A 25,842-nucleotide genomic window follows, 5' to 3' on the forward strand; every position below is an offset into this window, starting at 1 on the left:
TTTCCTTTTTATACCATTTGATGGGCAACACAAGAGGTAGCCCATCCCCCAACACAGGTACAGGTAGGATTCGATCTCAAATCTCCACTACCACCAGTAGGAGATCTTACCAACCAGCTGGTTGACACCTTACTAGACCTGACTGTCCTGATCAATAACTGGGGTAGTTCTGGTTTTGTAATGAGAAACACTAGAGTCTAGTTTGAAACTGGTTTTGCATATTTATTTATAAGGTCCGGACCAGGTATATTCTGACACAAAATAAACCCAACCCGTTGATAGCTTTAGAGGGGATTTGCATTCATGTTACTATATACAAGGTTCAAAATTTCAATACAATATGCCCTTATCATATCAGCAGCTGAACGAAAGAGTTCAAATTAACCCCTCACAATGTCCCACGGCACATCTCTGCCCTGTATTGGGAACACCTCCCAATGATGAAATCATCTCTGATATTATCATTGGGAGATGTTACCAATACACAGCGGGGATGTGATATGGGACGTTGTGGGGGGCTGATTTGATCTCGAACGAAACACCTTTTTAAGGCTTTTATAGAAACTTAGTTTTTTTAAGTGTTAAGTGCCCATAAAACCGACCTCCCTGTGAAAATCAGAGCCAAAAAACTAAAAATAAAAGTGTTTTCTACGTATCAAAACACCCGATGCACATGTTCGTGCTATCAGGTGTAATGGATACTTCGATCCTTGGCTATATAACATAGGGATAACTATTTCTTAGTCAGGAAAAAGAGAAATAATATTTATATAGGTTTTTGGGTATCTACGTTTACATCATGTATAATATAAATTCAGTTTATAGATAAATTATTTAATGTACTATTAATTTATCATAATATTTAAATTTAGCATTTTAATTACTTTTATTTCTTTATTACTACTGAGCCTTTACAAAGTCCATAACATTTGATAGTCAAGCTGGATAATGATCAAAAGAAAACGAATTATACACGAGTCATGTAAAGCAGGCAAGACCATGAAGGTTCCAGGCAAGACCAAGGCAAAGAGGGAATTGATCTTCATTTTTTAAGATAGACTTTATCTCCATCAAAAGCCACAAGCAAGACCAAGGCAAAGAAAATCTATCTCCTAAGGCATCAAGAAGGTTCCAGGAGTCAGAACAGATGACAATATGACCCTCGGTGAATTGAGAAGCAAAAATACTCCCTTCAAAATGGCAAGAAGTTCACCCTCCCTAGTCACTCCATAGACCCCAAACCTGCCGATCTACTGCCAAAAACACCTAGACAAGACACAGAAGTAGATAAGAAAATGCCTCCAAAAGAACAAGCTTGAGAAGAAATTAAACCAGTATCAGTAAAAATAAGAGCAGCAGTATTGTTATGGATAGCTAAAGTAAAGAGTGTAGAGGGGTCAGGGGGAGACACGGTATCAGTAGACAACGGCTGGATAGTAGATTGAAAGAGAGAATTGATTCTAGCTACAATCCATTGAATAGAAATGCTACGAAAGGTCTTTTCTTTCCTTGCAAACCAAATATAATAGACAGCCAACGCATACCAACATAAAGTTAAGAATGAGCAAAAGGGGCAGTAGAAAAATAGATGATTGATAGATTCATTCCCTTGTCCACAAAAAGAGTACATTTAGTATCCGAATTAGTATGAAAAAGGTGTTCTTTAACAAGGTGTTCTTTAACAGGTAGAAACTCATTGACTAATCTCCACATAAAGAGTTGGTATCGAGGAAGGGGAAGTTTCCAGGTCCATTTAAAACAAAGTTTTTTGAATGGGGAAGATGGCCTGAAAGGTATGATGTTGAAGATCCATGTAGGCATGTTTAGTCGAGAGTTGCCCTGTAGGATGCTTTAGCTAAACCCAGCTAACAGAAGTGTGATCTGGAAAGATGGGGTTTGCAGAATACAAGACACTTCGTTGGAGGTGAAATGTTCTTGGATTAAAGCTTCATCCCATTGATTGTACACAATCAAAGAAGAGAGTAAGTTCCTGGAGCTGATGATGTACGGGTTGAGCAGGCAGACTAAAACTGTTAAAATGCCTTCTCCAAGGGACTTGATCAATGAGATTCACAGATAGGAGAGTTACTAGAAAGCCTACTTCCAGCATCAACTGTTGCAGAAGTGGACCAATAGATTTCCAAAAAGGGGAAGCATTGAATTTGATGTGATAAGGAAAATGACCTTATTTTCCAAATATTTGAATCTTGACAACTGAGCCCACAGTTTATTCTGCTCCTTAATGAATTGCCAAGCAAGTTTCTTGAGAAGGACCAGATTAATGGTTTTCATGACTTCGAGACCCAGTCCCCCACAAGATTTTGGTTGGGTTAATTTAGTCCAAGAACACCAGTGGAAAGGGTGAGACTTGTTAGCTGAACCAGACCACCAAAAATCCCTCGCGCATTTGTCAATTTGAGAAATAGATTTTTGAGGAAACTTAACAACATTCATATAGAACAGGCACAGATTGAAGAGCAGATTGGACTAGAGTCCGTTTACCAATTTGACTGATAGCAGAAGTTTTCCATTTATTCAGCTTAGCCTTGATATTGTCTAACAAAAAACTAAGGGAGTTATGTTTGTTTTTTTTCTCCAGCCAAGAGGAATTCCAAGATATTTAGAATGGGGATTCAAATTTTGAATCTTAAGTTGGCATCATTAGCTGGTGGCAGGGATGGATATTTTTGCTGAAAATAACCCCGACTTCTCGAAGTTAATGAGCTACCTGAGATGGAGTGGAAATGGTGGAGAATGGTTTTGAAATTATCCAAATTCTTCTCTATGAGCCCTAAGAAAAAGCATATCATCAGCAAATAACAAATGAGAAATGGAAGGAGCTGTAGAGGAAACTTGGATACCACAGATTTGTCCTTCAAAATTCAGCTTTAAATAAAGCCTAATAGAAGCCTTCCATGGCTAAAATAAAAAGATAAGGAGAGAGGGGGTTGCCTTGCCGTAAACTGCAAGATGGGGAGAAATGCCTTCAGGAGAACCATTAATAAGCACTGAAAAGGAGACAATAGAAATACATTTTTTAATAATGATGCAAAAGTCAAGAGAAAACCCTAGGGCTTAAAGGACTGCTGAAAGATAGGACCACTCCAGTCTATCATAAGCTTTGGACATATCAAGCTTTAGGGCTACATAGCCAGAACACCTTTTATGATGTTTAAGAAAGTGACACATCTCATGAATAATGATGGCATTGTCTATCATCTGTCTACTAAGGACAAAAGCAGATTGGGTGGGAGCAATACATTTGTTCAAAAGGGTATGGAGTCTAGTGGCAATAATTTTTGCTGGAATTTTATACAAAACATTACAAAGACTGATGGGCCTGTAATCTTGTACATTAGCACAGTCCCCTTTTATCGAATTAGACAGATAAATGTGTGGTTCAATCTTTGGAGCAGTTTTTTATTGAGAAAAAACTCCTTAGCAAGTTGTACCATCTCCTTAGAAAACCATCAGGACCAAGGGATTTGAGGCTCCTGATGCTAAAAGGGATTGTTTCAACTTTTTCATCAGTAGGGATTGCCAAGAACATCAAATTGTCTTCCTCATAAATGACAATAGTAAAAAGGTGATCCACTTGAGGCGAGGTATTATCAGTTTGAGAGGAAAAGAGCTCAACGAAGTAAGAAATGAACACTTGAGCTATATCTTTATGATTGAACACCCAATTTACTTGATCATTTTCACCCAATCAATAGAATTTTCTTTTGCCTAAAGATGGTGCTTTTATGAAAATAATTGGTATTTTTATCTCCTAATTACAACCAAAGCTAACAAGATTTTTGTCTCCAAAAACTTTCAAGCTGATTGAAAATCTCCTCATGTTGAGCATAGAGAGACTTCAAGTGCTCATTATCCTAATGAGTGGTGTGCTCAATGTGAAGGATTTGGTTCTCCACAAAGGTTAGCTTATCCTTCGAGTCTTTGATATCATTTTTACTCCGATGGATAAGATATTTTTTTATCAGATCCATTTCGAGAGAAATTCTATAAGATGCAAAGCCATTCACTTGAAGTTGCAACCCATCCTTAATTACATCCATACATGAATGATGAGAGGGCCACTCCAACCCATCAACCCAAATCCTTTCATCAATGAGCTTTCTAAAAATAGATTTAAAATGGTCCACAAAATCCCTTGCAATTTCTCCTGATTGAGTGACAACCTCCACATCAATCTCTAACTTGGATACAAAGTTCTTCCTTCTTTTTCCATTGGGCTCAACATGAAAAAACTTTGTATTTCTATCTCCCTCTTTAAGCCGTCTATTCCTCATTTTTGCCTCCAACTGATTTCTTCTTTCAATAAGGCATCCTCCAATTTCTTCTTCAAAAACCATCTTAAATCTCTGTCTCTTTCCCCAATTAATCCTTGCACCTCCTTGTTATCCAGCTCCTCAATCTGATCATAAACCTCTTGTTTGCTCTCTTCTAGTCTTCCAAAATGCAATTCATTCTTTTTGTCAGCAAAATAAAATTTTATTAAAATTTAATGAAATAGGGATTACAACAAGAGGTTGTTAGAGGCAAAACCCTTTACAACAAAACATTCCACCACCCTATTAACATTGAGCCCAAAACAAATGATGTCCATGTACGCCTTGCTTAGCTAATCCATCCGCAAAGCCATTAGCAGACCTTCTAACCCATCTTACATGAATGACCATCTATCTTGATAGTAACTTGAACTGCCTAAATTCATTTCTAAATTGTCATAACACCCCTTCTCCACTTTTCAACCAACCAATGATTATCTTTGAGTCCCCTTCTACAATCAGCCTTGTGATTCTTGATGTTGTTCAACCCGAGGTGTCCCAAACCGAGGTCGCACTCAAATAATCCTGCCAATTGGACGAAGTCGAGGTGGAAGGACGAAGCCGCGCAACAAAATCTGAAACCAAGAAAGTGGTTAGAGGCCTGAGGAGTTGTTCCCCAGGTAGGTACTCCGACGCTCAAGTCAGTGAGGAGAATGGGTGATCGGGCGGAGCAATTGAGAACAAAGTGCTGGTCCAAGCAAAGGCAGAATAACAATATGGGTGCTGAAGAGTCAAAAGTCCCTTACCTTGAGCAGGAGTTACCTTTTTATAGCCAAAGATCCGTGTCCTGTTCGGATGAGGTTTCCGGGGTTGTCGGGATGAGGTTGTCCGCCGAGGTCTTTGGGATAAGACCTAATCCACGATGGAGTTGTCCTCCTTATCCGTATGACATTCTCCTATCTTGGTTGCGCTTATCCATCTGACGTGGTCCCAACGTGGCTGAAGTCATAAGGTGGCCGCGGAGGTGACACGTGACACCCGGGGCCAGCTCAACCATAACCCAAACAATTCTCATCAGCCATGAATTTTGGTCTCAATGAATCACCCTATCAATTGGTCCCAAAAACAGACCACAAATATTCCCACCTACATTTCAAATCACTCCTCCAATTCCAGATGGGCCCAGATTGCCCAAGCTGCTTCTATCAAAATTAAGTTTCATCCACCAATCAATTGGAGAAGACATACCTCAGTGAGATTTTGTTTTCTAGAAGAGCTATCGAGCCCCAATTTTTGAAGAATTCATCCACTGAAAAATCTGAATAATTTCCTCCTTATTTCTTTCTCTATCCCGAAATATTTTTAAGTTCCTTTCCTCCCAAACTGTCCACACTACCGCTGCCATTGCACACTTCCACAATATTCTACTTCTCTTCTTTGTGCCGCTCAAAAGATGGGCTAAAGAGTCTTTCCAAACAAATAGGAGGGATTCACTTGCAACCAAAAAGAGAGGAAAATCATTCCTAACAGCAAACAAAAGAGCAAGAGATTAATAGGTGGTAAGCAGTTTCACCATTCGACTTACACAAAATGCACTAGTTGGGAGACAAGGACCACTTTGGTCTCTTCTTTTGCAACAGGTCACATGTACTGATGCATCCATGATGTTGGTTCGGCTGATATGTTGTTATTCTCTTGTCTGGGCTAGGTATTAGAGTCTCTAGTTAATGGGCCTTAGTAATTGGGCCTAATTGTATCTTGTGTTTTATTAGACTGGGTGTCCCATCACTAATCAGGGGCATCCTGGTCCTTCCATGTAAATTATGTATTGCTCTTATATTAGTGAACAGGGCCGGCTGATGAACAGTGCCCATTCGAACACATCTGACTCTCCTCTCTTCTTCTTCTTCTCAGCTCTCTCAACAGGTTCAGTTCGGCAAACATGGTATCAGAGCTCTAGGTCTGGTCATAGAACACCTCTCTCGCCTGGTTACAGCAGCTGTCTCGCACTTCTCTCTCTATCTTGGTACTGCAAAGAAACCCTAGGTCTGGTCGTAGAACACAGCAGAACCTATACCTAGGGTTTCCCTTGGTTGTAGGGCCCAAGGGGAGTTAGTCCCAGTAGCTGATGCCCTAAGAGATACATAGAGCAAGGTGTAGCCATTCGGCTAAGTGAGATCTGTGTAAAACAGATCTAGAAGAGAGGACTGATTTCAGCAGTCCTAGAGCAGTTCGTGGGTGAAGGTTAACCTGCGATAGCAGTGATTGGTGTGTGGTAGAAGCCACAACAGCTAGGTCAGGGTTGCGGCAACAGTTGCCAAACACAGCAGAGTTTTTTTTTTTGGCTCGGCACTTCAACTGTAAGTGGCAGCTTGCGACAGCAATGAGTGGAGCAGTACAGCAGAGTGGGAAGGGTATTACAGCCCTAAAACAGACCCTCAGGTATGAGATTACAGTGCTGCAAGGTCCAGAAGTCTGAAGAGGTTTCACATAACCTGTGTGACAGTTTTGGTACTCTTGCAAGTTGGAGAAGATGTCTTCCATATCTGGAGAAGTTTCTTTTAGAGATATTAGGACTAGTGGGAGGTCTCCTAATCTGGAGAACCCTAATTTGCACAGCCTACAGATAACAAGTGTGTTACTTGATGAATACAACTTTAGGGAATGATCTGTTTTGGCCATGCACTTTATCACATCCCGGGATCTTACAGGCTATTTGGACAGGCAGAAGAAAGAACCCGAAATAGGGAGTGCTGAATATGCTGTTTGGAGAAGAGAGAATGCTACAGTCATGTCCTGGCTGCTTGCTTCAATGACTCCCAGGGTAGCTAGGACGGTTCAACACTTCTCCACAGCTGCCAAGATATGGGAGAAGGTGTCCAAGACCTATGGGCAAAAAAAGAATAATACCCGAATCTATAGACTGAATCAAGATATTGCTGCCCTGAAGCAGGGAGACATGAGTGTTGCTACATACTTTGCTACATTATAAGGATTGTGGGAAGAGCTGGATCACCACCTCATCATAGACTGGGAGAATGCCAGAGATAAGGAGAAACACGACAAACAAGTTGAAGAGGGTAGAGCATTCAAAATTTTGGTTGGCCTAGATCCGGTATATGAGAACATAAGGTCCCAAATTTTGGGAAGAGATGAGATGCCTATGTCTACTATCTTGTGAGAAATGAAGAGGTGAGAAGAAAGGAGATGCAAGTTGATGCCCAGACTAAACCAGTAAAGCAGTCTATAGAACATTCAGCTCTCATTTCTACAAGCCAAAGGGGGAACAAGTTCTCTGACAAGAGACACTTGAGGTGTACTCACTGTGGGGGAGAAAAACATGTGAAAGAGAACTGTTGGGTTCTCTACCCTCATTTGAAACCAGCAGCATTGAGGAAAGAGAAGAAGCACCAGAAGGGCCATTCGGCAAGTGGGAACCTGGCAGCAAGTCACAGCGATGGAGGTTCCAAACACTCATCCACAGTTGCTTCCTCTTCTTCGGGACAGACTACTAGTTCCCAAGGACATGGGCCTATGGATTTCATAGCTGATGAGGTAGAGGTACTTAGTCGGGCACTGACCCCCTTAAGGACAAATTCTCTTGCTTCCACCTCCCTTGCCAGATCAAGTATTGTTTCAGCCTTTAGTACAACTAGTTCCATTGATCCAGCCTCCTGGATTATTGATTCCGGTGCAACTGACCACATGACTCACATGTCTTCCTTATTCTCTTCCTATCATTTAATGTCTGGTCAAGACAAGATGAAGGTTGTTGATGGTTCCCTCTCTACCATATCTGGGAAAGGAGTGGTTGACCTAAGCAAGGACATCTCCCTCAAATCTGTCTTACATGTTCCCAATCTCTCTTCAAATCTTTTATCTGTTTCAAAACTTACCAAGAACTTGAATTGTAGCATAACCTTTTTTCCTACCCATTGTGTTTTTCAGGACAGTTTGACGAAGAGAACAATTGGGAGCGGTCATGAGCGTGGAGGCCTCTACTACCTGGATGCAAACATCAGTTCAGCCCTTCAAACATCTACTACTAGTGGTCAATCTAATGTGGAGTCATTATCTAAGCTGCACCTGTGGCATGCTAGACTAGGTCATTTATAGTTCTCGTCATTGGAAATGTTGTTTCTGGAATTGTTTCAAGGTGTGTCAAGTCAAAAGTTAGTCTGTGAAGTCTGTCAATTATCAAAACAGTGTAGAACTGTGTACTCAACTTCTAGTAATGAAATTCAAGCACCTTTTGACTTAGTGCATTCTGATGTTTGGGGTCCCTCTCCCATTGTTTTTGTGGATGGCTATCGACATTTCAGTTTTATTGACCACTATTCTCGATGCACATGGATCTACTTATTAAAGACACGAGATGAAATGCTGCGGGTAACCATGGCATTTTGCAAAATGATTGAAACACAATTTGGCAAGAAAATCAAGCAATTCAGGTCAGATAATGTTGTTGAATATTTCGAAAGATCCTTAAACTTGTTTATGGAGGATGCGGGAATGATTCACCAGTCATCTTGTGCTAGTACCCCCCAACAGAATGGGGTTGTTGAGCGCAAGAATAGACAATTATTGGAGACTGCACGAGCTTTATTATTTCAGCACAAGGTTCCAAAAGGCTATTGGTCTCAGGCAATCCTCACTGCATCATATCTGATAAACCAAATGCCATCTAAGGTCTTGGGAATGAAGACTCCATTTTCGGTTCTTTGCCCTCATCTCCCTGTTTTTTCTCTTCCACCGAGGGTCTTTGGGTGTATATGTTACATACATGTCAGGGATCCAAAGAAGACAAAACTGGATCCTCGAGCTACAAAGGGAATCTTCTTGGGTTATTCTCCTACTCAGAAGGGATACAAGTGTTATGATCCAGTCACCAAGAAAAGATATGTCACAAAAGATGTGGTGTTCTTTGAGTCTCAATCCTACTTTCAATCTTCCTTGGATCCTCTTCAGGGGGAGACTAGTAGGATGGAAGAGGACCCTCTGGTTGATTCTTCTATTCCCCATTTCTTTGTGCCCCCTCTCTGCCTCGGATCTTCCATCTTCTCCTCTTGATTCTCCTAGTTGTGGTATTCCAGGTGAATCTAGTGAGGCTCCCATTGGCCCAGCTACTACTAGTGGTGTGGAAAATGTTACTAAAGGCTCCAACAGGCAGCAGAAAGATATCAGAGTTACCTACAATAGAAGGAAGAAGAGTCCTCCAACTCATGACAGCAACCAATTGGACTCGGATCAACTTGTCTCAGTAACTCAAGGTAATCCTATCAATTCCTCTTACTTGGATCTTCCAATTGCACTTCATAAATCTACTCGTTCTTGTACTATCAGATACCCTATTGCGGATTTTGTGTCTTACTCACACTTGTCCCCTAGTTATTGTTCTTTTGTGTCTACTCTCTCTTTTGTGCATGTTCCTACTAGGTACTCTGAGGCTGTGTCTGACCCAAGGTGGAAAGAGGCTATGAATGAAAAAATGAAGGCCTTGATGAAAGCAGGGACTTGGGAACTAGTAGATCTACCGGAAGGGAAAGGTACTGTTGGATGCAAGTGGGTGTTCACCGTGAAGCATAGGGAGGATGGGTCCATTGAAAGATACAAGGCTAGACTCGTGGCAAAGGGGTTTACTCAAAAGGAAGGAGTTGACTACAAAGAAACATTGCTCCCGTAGCAAAACTCAACACTATCAGAGTCCTACTCTCATTAGCTGCAAACTTCTCGTGGGAGCTTCATCAATTGGATGTGAAGAATGCTTTTTTAATGGTGATCTACATGAGGAGGTATTCATGGATCCTCCACCGGGTTATGAATTTGGCAGAAAAGTGTGTAGACTGAGAAAGGCACTATATGGCTTTAAATAGTCCCCTCGTGCCTGGTTTGAGAAGCTATGTGAAGCCATGAAGAAAGGTGGTTATACTCAAAGCGGGGCAGATCATACTCCACTTATAAAGAAGAATGGAAAACTTACTACTCTTATCGTCTATGTAGATGATATGGTAATTACTGGGGATGATAAGGAGGAAATCAACAGACTGAAGGAGGTCCTAGCTGCTAAATTTGAAATCAAAGACCTGGGTCAACTGAGGTACTTCCTAGGGATTGAAGTTGCTAGATCCAAAGAGGGCATCTATATATGTCAACGGAAATACATCCTTGACCTTCTACAAGAGACAGGCATGTTGGGGTGCAGGCCAACAGATACTCCAATAGAACCGAATCATGGTCTACAAAAGTCAGTGGGAGAGGACTACCCTGATAAGGAGAGATACCAAAAGTTAGTGGGGATGTTAATTTACTTGTCCCTCACTCGTCCCGACATTGCTTATGCCGTTCATGTTGTCAGCCAGTTTATGCACAATCCCAAAATTCCTCACATGAAGGTTGTAGATAGAATTCTCAAATATTTGAAGTCTTGCCCTGGGAAAGGGATTCTGTTCAGAAAAAACAATAGAATTGAAGTTGAAGGATATACTGATGCAGATTGGGCTGGTTCTATGGGTGATAGAAAGTCGACTTCAGGTTACTGCACTTTTGTTGGGGGAAATCTAGTTACATGGAGAAGTAAAAAACAGAATGTTGTTGCAAGGTCTAGTGCAGAGGCAGAATATCGAGCTATGGCTCATGGTGTTGCGGAACTGTTGTGGCTTAAAATTCTTCTTGGCGAACTGGGAGTGAAGACTGAGTGTCCTCTCAAGTTGTACTGCGACAACAAGGCTGCTATCAACATTGCAAATAACCCAGTGCAACATGATAGAACAAAACATATTGAGATAGACCGCCATTTTGTTAGAGAAAGAATAGTCACAGGAGAACTCTGCATTCCTTACACTCCCTCAGAGATGCAAATTGCAGATGTTTTAACTAAAGGGCTAACCACAGTGAAATTTTTGGACTTACTAGGCAAACTAAACATGATTGACATCCATGCTTAGCTTGAGGGGGAGTGTTGGTTCGGCTGATATGTTGTTATTCTCTTGTCTGGGCTGGGTATTAGAGTCTCTAGTTAATGGGCCTTAGTAACTGGGCCTAATTGTATCTTGTGTTTTATTAGACTGGGTGTCCCATCACTAATCAAGGGCATCCTGGTCCTTTCATGTAAATTATGTATTGCTCTTATATTAGTGAACAGTGTCGGCTGATGAACAGTGCCCATTCGAACACATCAGACTCTCCTCTCTTCTTCTTCCTCTTCTTCTTCTTCTCAGCTCTCTCAACAGGTTCAGTTCGGCAAACACATGATATGCTTCCAAATAGAAGGCACTTGACTTTTGGGGGGATAGGAGCACACCATACTTCTTTCACATGAAAGGACACTCTGTCAAGAATGGGTATTTTATTGCAAAAATTTTCTCTCAAATGCACTTTCATACTGAACCCTCTACTATACACAAGTATCCTCGGATGCCAGCTATAGCTTGGAAGAAGGTCTAGACTATTCAAACTCCACCAAAAAAAAAAAACTTTATGTGGCGAGCTATCTCAATTGCTCTGGCAGTTCATTAACTATTGGCAAAGAAAGGACTCGGGAGTTCGTCTGTGTGTCCTAGATGTAGAGAGGAGGAATCAATAATCCATGTTCTGCTCAAATGTAATTTTGCTAGGGCTATCTAGTTTGCTAGCAACCTAGCAGTGTGACCAGAGTTCGTCTGTTTGTTGACCTCTTAGCTCAGCAACATGGAATGTCAAATGTCCCACATTGGATTTAGGCTTTCTCAATTTTCTACTGGGAAATATGGAAGGCTCACAATGGTTTGGTTTTCAATGGATCAATTACCACCCCAGAACAAGTAGTTTCGAAAAGTTTATCTTAGAGTTACGATCGACCATCCCTAGCCAATCAGTTCCTACATCTTTAACTACAAGTCTACAACTTCTGAGCAGCGACAAACTTGGACTCCTCCTCCCCTAGGCTGGCTGAAGATAAAAGTGGATGCAAGTTTTTCACCTCGTAGCAACTATTCTGGCTTTGCTTGTATCATAAGAGGCTCAGCAGGTTGCATCTTGGCTCAAAGAATTTCAAAATGTCTCTATGCCTCGGTGAAGACGGCGGAAGCTATGGCTTTACAGTTGGGTTGTATGGAAGCTTCAATCTTTGGTCAAGTGAAGGTGATTTTTTAATCAGACTCGTTGGAAGTGGTGAATGATATTCGTGCCACTATCAACTCACCTTCATTGGTTTTCTTCTCCCCTTTAAATGCTTTCTTGCAGGATATTAAAGTCTTTGTAACCTCTTTTGAGGTCTTTCGATTTCAGTATGTTCAGAGATCATGCAATTCCTTGGCTGATTGTCTAGCCAAGCGTGCTCTGTGGGAGTTGGGGAATGAATCCTTCCCTGTTTTCCTTTTTGATGGCATTAATAGAAGCTCTCTTTAACTACCAAAAAAAAAGAAGAAAGGATAAGGAAGAAAAGGCAGTTACTAGGGAAGAAAAGAAGGATTTACAAGTAAACAACCCTGACAGTTTGGGGGACCACACCTGATTATCACCCACAGAATCATCAAAGACCATGTTATCCAATATATTCAACAGTCTTGATACTGATGCAATTTCAAACTCTCTAAGGTTTCTCAATAACCCCAAATTCCATCCCACCCCAGAAGAAGGAACCCCCAATGAAATCAAACACAGGTTTCTCTTTAAGGCTTGAGAGAGCATACAAAGGGAACACATCTTTCAAGGGAAACTCCCCGACCCACACATCTTCCCAGAATCTAATCCTATTACCAAAAGACAAATCATACCTAATATGCTCAAGAAATTGAGGGAGAATACCATGCACTGCTTCCCAAGGTGTTGCTTGATTAGCCCTTTGCAGAACACTAGCATCCTGTCCATTCCTTGAGAGCTCATTAATACTTGAAATCACTTTGTGCCACAACCTATCATTCTCCAAGGGAAAGCACCACAACCACTTACTAGCATCCCATCTGTTTTCTTCTAGAAAGGAGAGAAGAAGAGAGAAAGGCTGTTTGGGAGCCAAAAACTTAGGTTGGCAACGCCTAGATCTCTATCTATAATAATGAGATTAAAATAAAAGGCAGAAATTACATACTTGGCGGCACACCCTAATAAAAAACTATAAGAAAAGAAAGAAACCAACCGACAACATCCTGGAACTAACAGCAGAAATAACTCTCAAACTATTCTAACACTCCCCCTCAAGTTGGGCTGAATATATCTATCATGCCCAACTGGTCACATAGCTTATTCTATCGCAAAGTATGGAAGTCCTTTTGTGAGAACATCAGCCAGCTGCTCCTTGGAGTTGACATACAGAATGCAGATTTCATCCTTTTCCAATTTCTCTCTTATAAAGTGTGTGTCCACTTCAATGTGCTTTGTCTTGTCGTGTAAGACAGGGTTAGTAGCAATGTTTATAGCTGCCTTGTTATCACAATAGAGAGACATATGGCTGCTAACAGGGAACCCAAGCTCCCATAGTAAATTCTTCAACCAAAGTGCTTCAATCACCCCATGTTCCATAGCCCTATACTCAGCTTCATCACTACACCTTGCAACTACATTTTGTTTTCTACTCCTCCATGTCACTAGATTTCCTCCCACAAATGTGTAGTACACACTCGTAGATTTCTTATCATCCACAACACCTACCCAATCGACATCTGTATAGACTTCTACTTTCAAATGGTTGTGCTTATTGAATAGCAAACCAGTTCCTGGATATTTTTTTTAAGTACCTAAGAATTCTTTCTACAACCTCCATATGTGGTGTCTTAGGGGAATGCATGAATTGACTTAGAACTCCAACTGGATAAGCTATGACCAGACATGTAATAGACAAGTAAAGCAATCTTCCAACTAGTCTTTGAAATTGTTTCACATCTTTCAAAGGTTCACCATCACAATCACCCAATTTATGATCAACATCCATAGGGGGTTTCCGCTGGATTTGCACCCAGCTTGCTTGTATCTTGTACAGATCTAGAATGTACTTCCTCTGAGAGATGAAGATACCCCATTTGAGCGGACAATCTCAACCCCAAAAAATTACTTTAGAGGACCCAGATCCTTCACCTCAAATTGGGAAGCCAAGAACTCCTTCAACTTTTGTATTTCAGAGCTCTAGTTTCCTGTAATGACGATATCGTCCACATACACTATCAACACTGCAACCTATTCTTGACACCTCTTAACAAAGAGAGTGATCAAACTGGCATTGTTTGAACCCTACCTTCTGAACTGCCATATGAAACTTATTGAACCATGCTCTAGGAGATTGTTTTAGGCCATAGAGAGACTTTCGCAGTCAAGATTTGCACCCAATGATAACAGAATCTGAATTGAATTCATATTTTTTTTTTTTTATCAGCAACAACATCAAATTTTATTACTTAGAATAAGAAACTGAATTGAATTCATCTTTGTACTAGGTCAAATGTCTCATCATAATCAATACTATAAACCTGAGTGCACCCTTTTTCTACCAGCCTTGCTTTGTATCTTTCTACCATTTCATCCGCCTTATGTTTCATTGTAATACCCATTTACACCCCACTGTCACATATGGACAAGAATGATACATCTGCAAGCCTCACTTTATCTCTCCCAGACAAAAGGCTGCAAGACTAGAAGAGATTTGGCTTACCGGTCATGTAGTTAAAGGACCCTGAGCCAATAATCCAGGGGGAATCAATGGCAATGGAAACATGGAAGACAAAGGCCACATTACTTGATGTAGACACAAATGAAGTAAAAGGGGTACTAGTAACTAAGTAGTCCATCTGACATAAAGCCCTACCATATGATTCCAAATGATTACAGAAGGAGTTAATGATATCCTCCTTGGGGTCAAAACCTGTGGAATGTTCCCATGTAGCACCAGTAGACACTCCCGCAGACTAAGAATCTTGAGCTTCCATATTTATTGCAATGTACTTCTTCTAACCTTGCATCTTACCTTGCACTTCCTTTTTTATAGCCCACTTTGGTTTCCCAAAAAGCTCCCAACATGTGTCACGAGTATGTCTTGAACGCCAACAATGAGTACACCACAACTTGTCCTTTCCATCAACTTTCTTGGCATCACTCTTCTTTCCCACATTAGTACCACCTGCTGCAGCTAAAGATACCTGCTGCTCCCCCTCACTTGTAACCATTACATTCCGTCTACTTTCCTCAAACTGGACCAAGGCATACACCTCTTGAACTGAAGGCAACTCACAACTTCCCAAAATCCAAACTCTTAGAGGCTCATACACTTGGTTCAATCCCAACAAGAAAGCAAAGACCCGCTGCTAAGAGACCAACTTCTTATAAGCTTTGGCATCATCATTGTGCTTCCATTCTATAGTCTGATAGTAATCCAGCTCCTTCCAAACAGAGGTAAGGGTTGAATAATATGTTGTCAAACTACGATCACCTTATTTACAGGTTGAGGACTCAGCCTGTAACTAATAAATCTTAGCATAGTGTCTTTGCTCAAAGTAGGTTGTTCTAGTTTGTTCCCATATCTCACTTGTAGTCTCTGCCCATATAAAATTCTTCTTTACATCTGGTTCCATGGCTACAAGAAGCCAAGACATCACCATACTATTCTCCTTGTCCCACTTTTAGGTTCATTCACTCTCCCATTTTTGTATCCAGCTTTTCCCCTAGATGTAACATACAGTTTCACACCTTTGGCCCACTCCATAGTTGTCAAAGCGACACCTAGGCGACAAGGTGCCCTTGGAGGCTCGCCTCGCCCAATCACCAAGTAGTTTTGTGCACTATGTTATAAAATACTTTTATATTTTAAATTTTTTGGCATTATTAAACTAGAATACTCATTTTATGTGTTTATGTACTAATTTCATTTTATTATTTTCTTATTTTTTAGGGTTTAATCAACAGAAACATTGCTAACTGCTGTATTGAACCATAACCCATGGTTCAAAGTATCGATACACCTCTATGTATCAGCAGAGGTGTATCAGTACTTAAAACGATACAATACAATACACCCGATACGGGGCATATTGTATTGAAGTTTTGATCCTTGATTGAATCCTCAAAGATTTCAGAATCTGAACCAATAAGCAAGGGAAGAACTTAAAATTTTGTCTAATCAACACATTTTCTTCTTACATATCTTCTTCTTCCACCTTTTCTTTCTTCTTTTCCTATAACAAAAGTAGGGGTTCGGCCCCTATATTTTTTGAATTTTCCTTCCTTTGTTCTTTTTCTCATAAAATGTTGATTTTCTAAAAACATGAAATTTATACTTCTCTTATGAAAATTATGGATAACTATTAAGGAAAGATGGTTATGGAACCTAGGGAACTACCCTAGGATATATGGTTTTACTTAAAAAAAAAATCCATTGCCTAGGCGACTAGGCGACAAGGCGGCGGCCCCCTGTCGCCTAGCCTCGCCTTGGTGCCTTAAAAACTATGCCCCACTCTAGATGGTTCAGACCATTCAAAGGGGTAATTTGCATCGGGAAAAACATATTCTCAGCACCCATACCAACTGTACCACAGGTTGATGTAACCCCAAATGAAGCTGAATTATCAGTTGCCATATTAAGCAGGTTCTACAACTCAAAAAGAACCACTGATGCACACAGAAATATGTCTCCACCCTATTTCTACCACCCAAAATACAAGTAGGGCACAAAACACACACCAATCTGCCCCCTAGAATGGAACACCATTGCTGAGACACCACTACCAGCAACTAACAGATCCAAAAATTCAATCTCCAATCATCTTTAGGCCACACAAGACATAGACCAAAAAAAGACAGCACATACATGTCATAAGGGAGCCATACAGCCCCTGTACAAAGGTAAACATAACAAAAATACAGCCTTCACAGTATTGGCTGTCACCAACTAGGGTTTCCTTGGTGTTACAACCAAGGAAGAACCTGGAGAAAACACAATCAGATTGTTCTGATCAGTCCAATTGGGTTTCTTTCACTTCATAATTCAAGAAATCAGAGATCTGGATGAGAGGAGATGTGATTCTGAGAAAAACAAATCCTCCTATAGCCCAGGAATATGCTCTAATACCATGTTTTCTTCTAGAAAGGAGAGAATAACACGAGAAGAGAGAAGAAGAGAGAAAGGCTGTTTGGGAGCCAAAACTCAGGCTGGCAGCACCTAGCTCTCTATTTATAATAATGAGAAAAAAATATAAGGCAGAAATTACATACTTGCCCCTGGTGGCACACCCTAATAAAAAACAATAAGAAAAAGCAAGAAACAAGCTGACAGCATCCTAGAACTAACAGCAGAGATGACTCTAACAGCACAAACAACTCTCAAACTACTCTAACAACACCATTCCAAAATGCAATTCATTCCATTCTTTGATTTTTGTTTTCAGCCCTTGTAACTTCCTATGGAATCTCTCATTCTTTTCTGGTGTACTCTAGGCCTTTCCTCTTCCCACCACTCTTTTATTTTTTGAATAAAGCTCAAATGGCCTACTACATGTTTTCAAATCTGAATGGAGTTAGACCCAGCCTCTTAGATCTTGTATACTGCAATCGGCCAATGGTCTGAAGTTACTCTAGGTAGTGCCTTCGATACTAGTCCACCTCAATGCTTAACAGGTGATGGATTTTTTTTAATAAAAATCATGAATCCTAAGGAAATTCCCTAGGTTTAATAGCATCCAGCAACCATCTTTTACTAGTAATTATCTACAATCTTCACAAAAATGATTAACTTCATATTAGCCATAGAAAATCAGCATATTATTGAGAAGAAAAGGAAGAAAAAAAGAAAACTGAGAAAATTGAGCAGAAGAAAAGAAAGGGTGAAAGAATAAGAATGTGTAGATTGGACAAAATTTTTAAGCTTTTTTTTCTTTTTGAGCAAAGGTAAAATATAATTGTATTGATGTAAAAGGTCCTTTGTACAATGAGAAGCTGTACACACCAAAACAGAAGGACCTCAAAAAAAGGCCATCCTCGAAAAATTACAATCAGAAGTAACCTTGAAATTCAGTATGTATAAACCAACTTCTAACACAACCTAAAGCCGAATTGATGACTTCAGCTTCAGTAGAGGTTTTAAGATCAAAGACCCTGCTGTTCCTTTCTGTCCAAACCACCCACAGAATTGCTAAGGGAATAGAAGACCATCAAATCTTTCTTTTCTTAGCCATCCCTCGGATCTGCCAAGCCTCCAGGCAGGCTTTAACTCAATCTGGCATACACCAGCTTAACCTCAGACTACTTAAGAAGTGGCTCCAGATCTGCGAGGCAAAGTTGCAATATAAAAACAGATGGTTTACTGATTCTGTATCCCCACAACAGAAGCTACGCCTCAGGTCACTGCAGTTAAAACCTTTTCTAACCAACATCTCTTTGGTGAGACATTTCTCTAACGCTGCACCCCATACAAAAAACTTTACTTTAGAGGGAGCCACTGTTCCCCAAATGGCCCGGCATTGTAGAGGGTTTCAAAACCTCCCCTTAACTGAAAACATCCCATTTCTGTTCCCTTTCCACACTAGAGAATCCTCGGATTGCAGGTTTTGAAGTCTCTGAGGGTTCACAACAGAATACACCAACATGGTGTTGATTGAATCCTAATAAATATTAGATTGAAATACTATTAAATTCTGGACAGACCTTTGGTGGGGAAGCACTCCCTTCTGCAAAGCCTTCCCCTCTCTCTTGAGGCTAGTGTGTGATAAGCATGCTCTCATTTCTATAACCTTGATAAGAGATTCAGAGGGCCTTTCCTGTAACCTCAATTTTCGCAGAGATCTAAGAGGCTGAACTTTCCAAAATCACCTCCTTACTCTCAGAAGTGTTCATCTCTCACTCCACTGAAGACAATCTTATTTCAACACCTAACCACCAACCCACCCCCCTCTCCTTTTCCGGGCAAAAAGATTTGGCTCCCCACAGTCCCCCCCCTAGAGTTTCTTTCATGATTTGGGAGGCTTCTTGCTTAAAGCTGAATACTTGTTACAGCCTCCAAAATAAGTTTCAAGGCCATCGTTCTATCTCTCCTACTATCTGTCTGATGTGTTACAAGGATGGTGAATCTATCGATCACCTATTTTTTAATTGTGTGGTGGCCAGAAATCTTTGGCAGTTCTTTCTCGATTCCTCAGCTGGAAGCAAGTTCAGCAGGACTCCCCCTAATTCTGTTATAGAGTTTATCAACTCTTGGCAAGGGCTAAAGATGATTTCAGGCAAGAGAGGAAGCTGTTTCTGGAAAGCAATCGTTCATGCTGCTATGTGGAATATCCAGTGTTTTAAAAGCACAAGGTGCAAAAAAAGAGCAAGGGCCAATTTGCGCCTGAGGCACGCACCTTTTTAAGAAAGGCACAAAACTACAAAAAAAAGGTAAAAAATAAAAAAATGCAAAAAAATATTAAACATAATGTTAATAAAAAATATAAACATAAATTTTAAAATAAATGTTTTAAAAAACCAATTATCTAAAATTAAAAATAAAAGCAAACATATAAAGCATTTTCAAGCATGTACAACCCACAATCTCATTTTTTCCTTAATTGCATTGCTTCAAGTAGCTAATGTGATGTAAAACATATTGCATTCTTGATTCTATGAGTCGCCTTTGTACCACAACCCTCGAGGCAAGCCCGAACAAGTCTATTACGGTTATCCTATCTCCCAAAGAAATGTAGTTTCTCTTCCAATTCGCAAGTCTCTTTGTAAATCTCTCAATCATTGGATACCAGAAACTATCTATATTAGGATTTCCTCCCAATGGTAGTCCCAAATATTGTAATGGCCAATCCCCTACTTCACACCCCAATAGTCCAGCTAGCTGAATCACCTCTTCACTCCCTAAATTTACTCCTACCACACAACTCTTGCCCCAATTAATCTTAAGGTTGGAGATCCTTTCAAATTTATGGACTATCCTTTTTAGGTTCATAAGTTCTTTTGTTTTCCCTTCACAAAACAAAATAATATCATCTGCAAATTATAGGTGTGTAACCACCACTTCATCCCTTCCAACTCTCCAGCCTCTAACCATATTGTTGGCATTTGCCCTTATGATCAATTCACTCAACACATCAGTTACTAGAGTAAAAAGGAAGGGGGATAGAGGATCTCCTTGTCTAAGGCCCCTTTTGGCAAGAAAAAAAATCTCTTGCTACTCCATTTACCATAATTGAAAAATTCCTCTATCTGGACAAGAAAAAAATCTCTTGCTACTCCATTTACCATAGAAGAAAAGGAACCTTTAGAGCTTGGGAACCAAATTCCTCTATCTGGACAAGGAAGCTCTAAGCAAACACTATCAAAAAGAAGGAGAAGCTTTGACAGACAAGTTGCTTCCTCATCCCTCAAACCCCTTCGAAATCCAAGATCCCAATTAAGACTCAAAGGCAAAGAAGGAAGAACCAAAAAATTTGAAATGACCTTATTTTTATACAAAGAAATAGAATACAAAGAAGGAAACACCTCCTTTAAAGGCCAGTCACCAAGCCAAGTGTCTTCCTGGAACCGAATTAAATTCCCTGAGCCAACATCATACCTGATGTACCTTAGAAACTAAGCCAATCATCCATCCTCCTCTTCAACTTAATGGACACTGAATACTTCTCAATTAACTCCTCAGTACACTCCATCTCTGCATTTTTCCATAAAGTTATAATTCCCCCTGAAGCTGCCCAAGATTGTGTGTATGCCCAACTTATGTCTCTCGCTGACCATATACTCCTTACCCAATTCCTATCTAACTCAGACAACTTAGATTCTTGAATCAACACAATATCTGGCTTTTCTCTTCTCAATAGATCCCTAATCAACCTCCTTTTTTTCTTGAGCTTCCTAACCCTCTTAAATTCCAGCTTATCAATTTCATGGAGACCACGGCAAAATACCCCCTAAACAAACAAACCACTCACCACTTCTTCTCTTTTTTCCAACACTCCCTTTATCATAATCCACCTCACATTTTAGCCTTTCCACCTCACTTAACTTTTTCTTTCTCTTCTTTTTTACATCAGCTCCTTTAGACCTAGGCTCCTCTAGCTTCTCTTTCCCCTCTTTCTTTCTATTGGAACCCTTTTTCTTTGTTTTCCCCTTTTGTTTTCTTGAGCCAGCTTCTACATTTAATCTGCCATCACCCTTTACTTCCTTCTCAACAATAGGATAAGGAGTGTCACCCTCCTCATCCCTTTCAATCTGTTCAGCCATCTCTTCCTCCACCTGAATTCTAAACAGTTCCATAATCAAGTCCCAAATTCTATCCCTGATCTCCATGTCTACAATTTCTGAAAACAAATCTCCAATCACCTCTGTTTCCTACATTTGATTATTCTGATTGGCAGACTGCAAGGTTGGGCTAGTCTCCCCCGTAGGCACAACATACACAGGACTAGAAGAAACATTAGTAGCAACAAATTTCGGGTTCAAAAGAGACTTTTGTAAACGGGTAGGATTTACCGAAGGATTTGGCAACCCCTTAACCCCAATCATTGGGCTAAAGTCATAGGTGCTACTTTCAGAACCACCCTCTAGATAGTTAGCCGTGGGAACAGGGCAGTTTATAGCTCTACTAAGAGGTTCTGGGTTGACTTTACAGCCCCTGCTAATACCCTGTATTTAGTCTTGTTCTGAACACAAATCTCCATTGTTCTTTGTCTTAGATTTTACTTCCCCCGAAGTGGAGCCTAATCTTCCTTCCTCTTTGTCAGGCTGGATTGAGAGTCAATGAAGTGTAGTAAAAAGATCATCATCAAACAATAGTCTCAATCCATCTTCCGCTTCTTCCCCAAGTCGAGAGTGGCACTTACTTTGAACACTTCTAAAGCAAAAACCTTCAGATTTCTCTCCTTCCGTACTGTCCTCTAAACTTATCCACCTGAATCTATTGTTTCATCCCTGTTCTTTGTTCTATTGTACGGTTGTACCTTGGATTTAGCTTCTCTGGACTGGTAGAGTAGGAAACCAGTCTCGGCACCCAAGCAAGCCCCAAACTAGAACTTCTCATCGAGCCTGCTTCTGGAGAATTGTGTTTGGAGGAAGAAAACGCCGTTACAACTTCGGTTTGGGACGATGATACACCCAAGCATTGGTCCCCCAACTTTTGACATCTTGTTGTAGTCACGTGATCACTTAAGTGATCACCTCATCGAGCCTGCTTCTGGAGAATTGTGTTTGGAGGAAGAAAGCGCCGTTACAACTTCGGTTTGGGACGATGATACACCCAAGCATTGGTCCCCCAACTTTCGACATCTTGTTGTAGTCACGTGATCACTTAAGTGATCACATGACTTCCTTTTTAAGTCCCCTTGAGTCAAACTTAATGGGCCAGGCCTAATCAGCCAAAAAATGATACTTGAGGTTTCTTGTTGGAAAAAGGGAGAGAAAAATGATACTTCCATATATGTGCATATATGTATATATATATATATATGTGTGTGTATAAATATATATTTTAACAATAAATAATGTATAAATACATTGTAAATATGCTATACGTATTATTTTATATTTAATATATGTTTTTTAACTCAGTTTTTAATTTTTTATTTATAAAAATATTAAAAATTGCAATTTGAGGCCAAAAAAGGGGTTTTTCACGAAAATAGCAAGCATAAGAGCCTTGGGACACATAGATCTCGAAATGTTACCCAAAATCGAAAAAAAAAAAATCACCCCAATCGGACATTGGAGTGCAAAGCTATGGCCTCCGAAAGTTTGCATGTATTGTGTGCAACCCGCAACCCGGTCACCAAGTCGAACGGGTCAATGGTCCAACTGGCCAGGTCGAACGGTTCTTGACCAAATCAACGATTTTTTACCGTCTGATGGGTCTTGACTGAACCGGACCCAGAATCCTGACCGGGTGACGGTTCGACCGACTGGGTCAACGGCAAGTTGAAAACATTGCAAATAGTGCATCACATGGTGACAATTAAGAATTATTTGTGAATGATACTATCATATTTCTAAAGCCCAGAACTAGAAGAAATTTCATGGGAGTTTCAAATTGATAGGGAAACAATATATAGCATGGTATCCTTAAAAAGATAATAGTAATATATGGTATGGTGGCATACATAAAGTAAAAGACATTATTATTAAATATATAATACCAACTTACAAGGACATATTTGCCATACCTGTGAAATGGATATATGGTAATTCCGGATTACCATATATCTGGCCTAGCACAAACCTCTGCTCCCTCTATTTAGCCAGAAGCATAGCACAAACCTCTGCTTCAACTATCTGGCCTTCTGTAACAAAAAGGAAGTAAAACAAATAAACCAGTTGCTTTTGTTACACCTTTTGTGCTGATGCGAAGGATATAGCTCAGGTTCAGTAAAATAAGATTCTTGATAATAAATATTAGACATAGAGGGAGTAGAGGTCTTACCCCAACGAGTCATAAAGAGCATGTTTCTTTGCTACAATTGGGTGATGCACAAGCAAAACCAAAGATGAAACCTCCATTATCAAAAGGATTTTCAACAGAAGACAAAGAATCAAAGTAAAGGACACACGTCAAAAAGAGAATCAAACAACACTTTTGGTAACTAAGTATCAAATAACTAAAAGAATGGGAAAAAAATAAATAAACTAGTGCTGACACTGAGGGTCATAGAACCACTGCATAAGAAAATCATACAAATACTGATCCATTTGAATCATTCAATTTAATTGAGACAAGAAAAGTTGAGTAGAAACGAATGAAGCCACTTATAAATCACATTTCATGTAATTCAAACACATCGTTAACAAAAATGATCACTCACTAAAAATAGTGTTAGCACAAGGAAGAATACACCTCTACTCATTCTTCCAAGCATACAAAATTAGTGAGAAACCAAGACCTTGTAATTGGGAATCTCTGAATATTTGCGAGCAAGACCAAGGCAATATAGTAGGATCAGAGGACGTATGGCTCGCCCACAACTTCTCAGCGGAAAGGCAAGTCTGGAACATAAAAACAGCACTTCCAAGAGCCGGACCGAAGAGCCAGTTATGGACATCCCAGAAGACTTCTACAGGGAGCCCATCAACCAAGATGGTTTGATTCCCCCGGAACTTCCATCTAAGGCGCTTCACCTGCATCACCGTCTTACTGTCTATGCGGATCAAGAGGCAGGGATCGTTGAGATTAACAGTATCGCACTCAATGGTAACATCATGGATCTGCCCATTGTCACAGAACTGAGCTTTGGTACCATAGAGCCTCTTCCCGAAAATGTGCTCTCTCTTGGCGACAAAAATGGCATTCGAAGGAACGGGTGCCGCGTTGGTCTTCTTGTATGCCTCCTTACTCAAATCCCCAAGGAGGAGAACCATCTCTCGATCAAAGACGACAGCCAAATAGAATCCTTCCAATGGCTCAGGGCCGGATCCGAATTTGGCTGATGAGAGGTCCCAGTATATATCAACTTTACTAGAATCTGCCTCTAAACTCTTGGACCCTTTTCTCTTGGAGAACAACCAGGGTTTTATATCAACTTTACAGAGGCATTGGTTGGTTGAATCGTCGATCCCAACACTAAGGCCTTGACCCATCAGATTCTTGCTCCATGTAACAGTAATCATGCAAGAACGGCCGCGTAATGTACCCTGATAAACGCACGTAACCAAATTCTGAGCATTTTTGCTGGCACTTGAAGAAGAATCCGCAACTTGAACCCCATTTTCGCCAAAACAAGAAGGGAAATCTCTCATTCTGATACCAGGAACCTCAATTTTTCCTACTAGTTTGTGGTGGGGTAACAACCTAATCTTTCTTTAGAGGCAAGGGCTGAAACCCAGAAGAAACAGGCCACTCCAAAGGCCGAGAAACAGAAAATAAACAAAGAGGAGAGGAGAACTGGCCTCTGCCTCAATCGATTAAAGAAAAACTGAAGAACCCATCTCCCAAATGCTTCAAAACCTGCTTGTGAGGGCTTGCTATGATCTGGATACTGGATTTCTTAATGACCCTCCTTCAAAGAAGCAGAAATCAACACATTTAGAGAAAGAACAAGACCCGCTCATAAATTAGACACAAGTTTGGGGAATGTAGGAAGTAAACAAAAATAATTAGGAGAAGCAGATGAACTATGGAGTTGTTTCACTGTCAGCATCTTTGCTAAAACCATCTCTAAAATTACTCGAAAGGCAATTATGGGAAGAGAAAAAAGAAACCACAAATACGGAAGAGATGAATACAGAAGACAGCGACAGCTTAAATAATCTAAAGAAGAAGAAGAAGAAGAGAGATACCCAGAAGAGAAACCTCAAATGGAGAAAACAGCAACTGGGTATGGCTGGAAAGGCTGGTTTTACAACATTACTCTACGCCAAAAAAAGCAAAAGGCATCTCTCTCTCTCTCTTATCATAAAATCTTACAGACCTTCCTTTACCTGACATAACCACATGCATTAGAGAGCTGAAGAAAACCAATATCATGCCAACTTCCACAAGGAGATGCATATTAGGAGATAGATTCTCCTCAAATTAAAGACATTTTGAGAAAAAAAAGACTGTTACTGGGTTAAAGATACGCAATATGGCTTGAAGAAACCTCCTCTTCCATGGCGTTGTATGTATAATTAATGTAATAATGTAATTAATTAAGGAAGAGTAAAGCTGGAAAAA

At 40.3% G+C, this 25,842-nt stretch overlaps 1 protein-coding gene and 1 long non-coding RNA gene across 2 annotated transcripts; both read right to left on the reverse strand.

The window, feature by feature from the left end:
* Positions 1 to 1,129: 1,129 nt before the first annotated feature.
* Positions 1,130 to 23,756, reverse strand: LOC148800829 (uncharacterized). The gene is made up of 3 exons (XR_016085242.1): positions 23,617 to 23,756; positions 23,360 to 23,476; positions 1,130 to 1,266 (listed from the first exon to the last, which is right to left on the reverse strand). It is a non-coding gene; the product is annotated as an uncharacterized LOC148800829 (long non-coding RNA).
* Positions 23,757 to 23,915: 159 nt separating this feature from the next.
* Positions 23,916 to 25,632, reverse strand: LOC104611862 (uncharacterized). The gene is made up of 2 exons (XM_010279107.3): positions 25,467 to 25,632; positions 23,916 to 25,186 (listed from the first exon to the last, which is right to left on the reverse strand). Exon 2 carries the CDS (start codon positions 24,924 to 24,926, stop codon positions 24,030 to 24,032), a length of 897 nt encoding a protein of 298 aa, XP_010277409.1. The 5' UTR covers positions 24,927 to 25,186; positions 25,467 to 25,632; the 3' UTR covers positions 23,916 to 24,029.
* Between the last annotated feature and the right edge of the window lie 210 nt (positions 25,633 to 25,842).

This window comes from Nelumbo nucifera, chromosome 4 (genome assembly GCF_055504915.1).
Source record: "Nelumbo nucifera cultivar China Antique chromosome 4, China Antique-T2T, whole genome shotgun sequence".
Classification (NCBI taxonomy): Eukaryota; Viridiplantae; Streptophyta; class Magnoliopsida; order Proteales; family Nelumbonaceae; genus Nelumbo; species Nelumbo nucifera.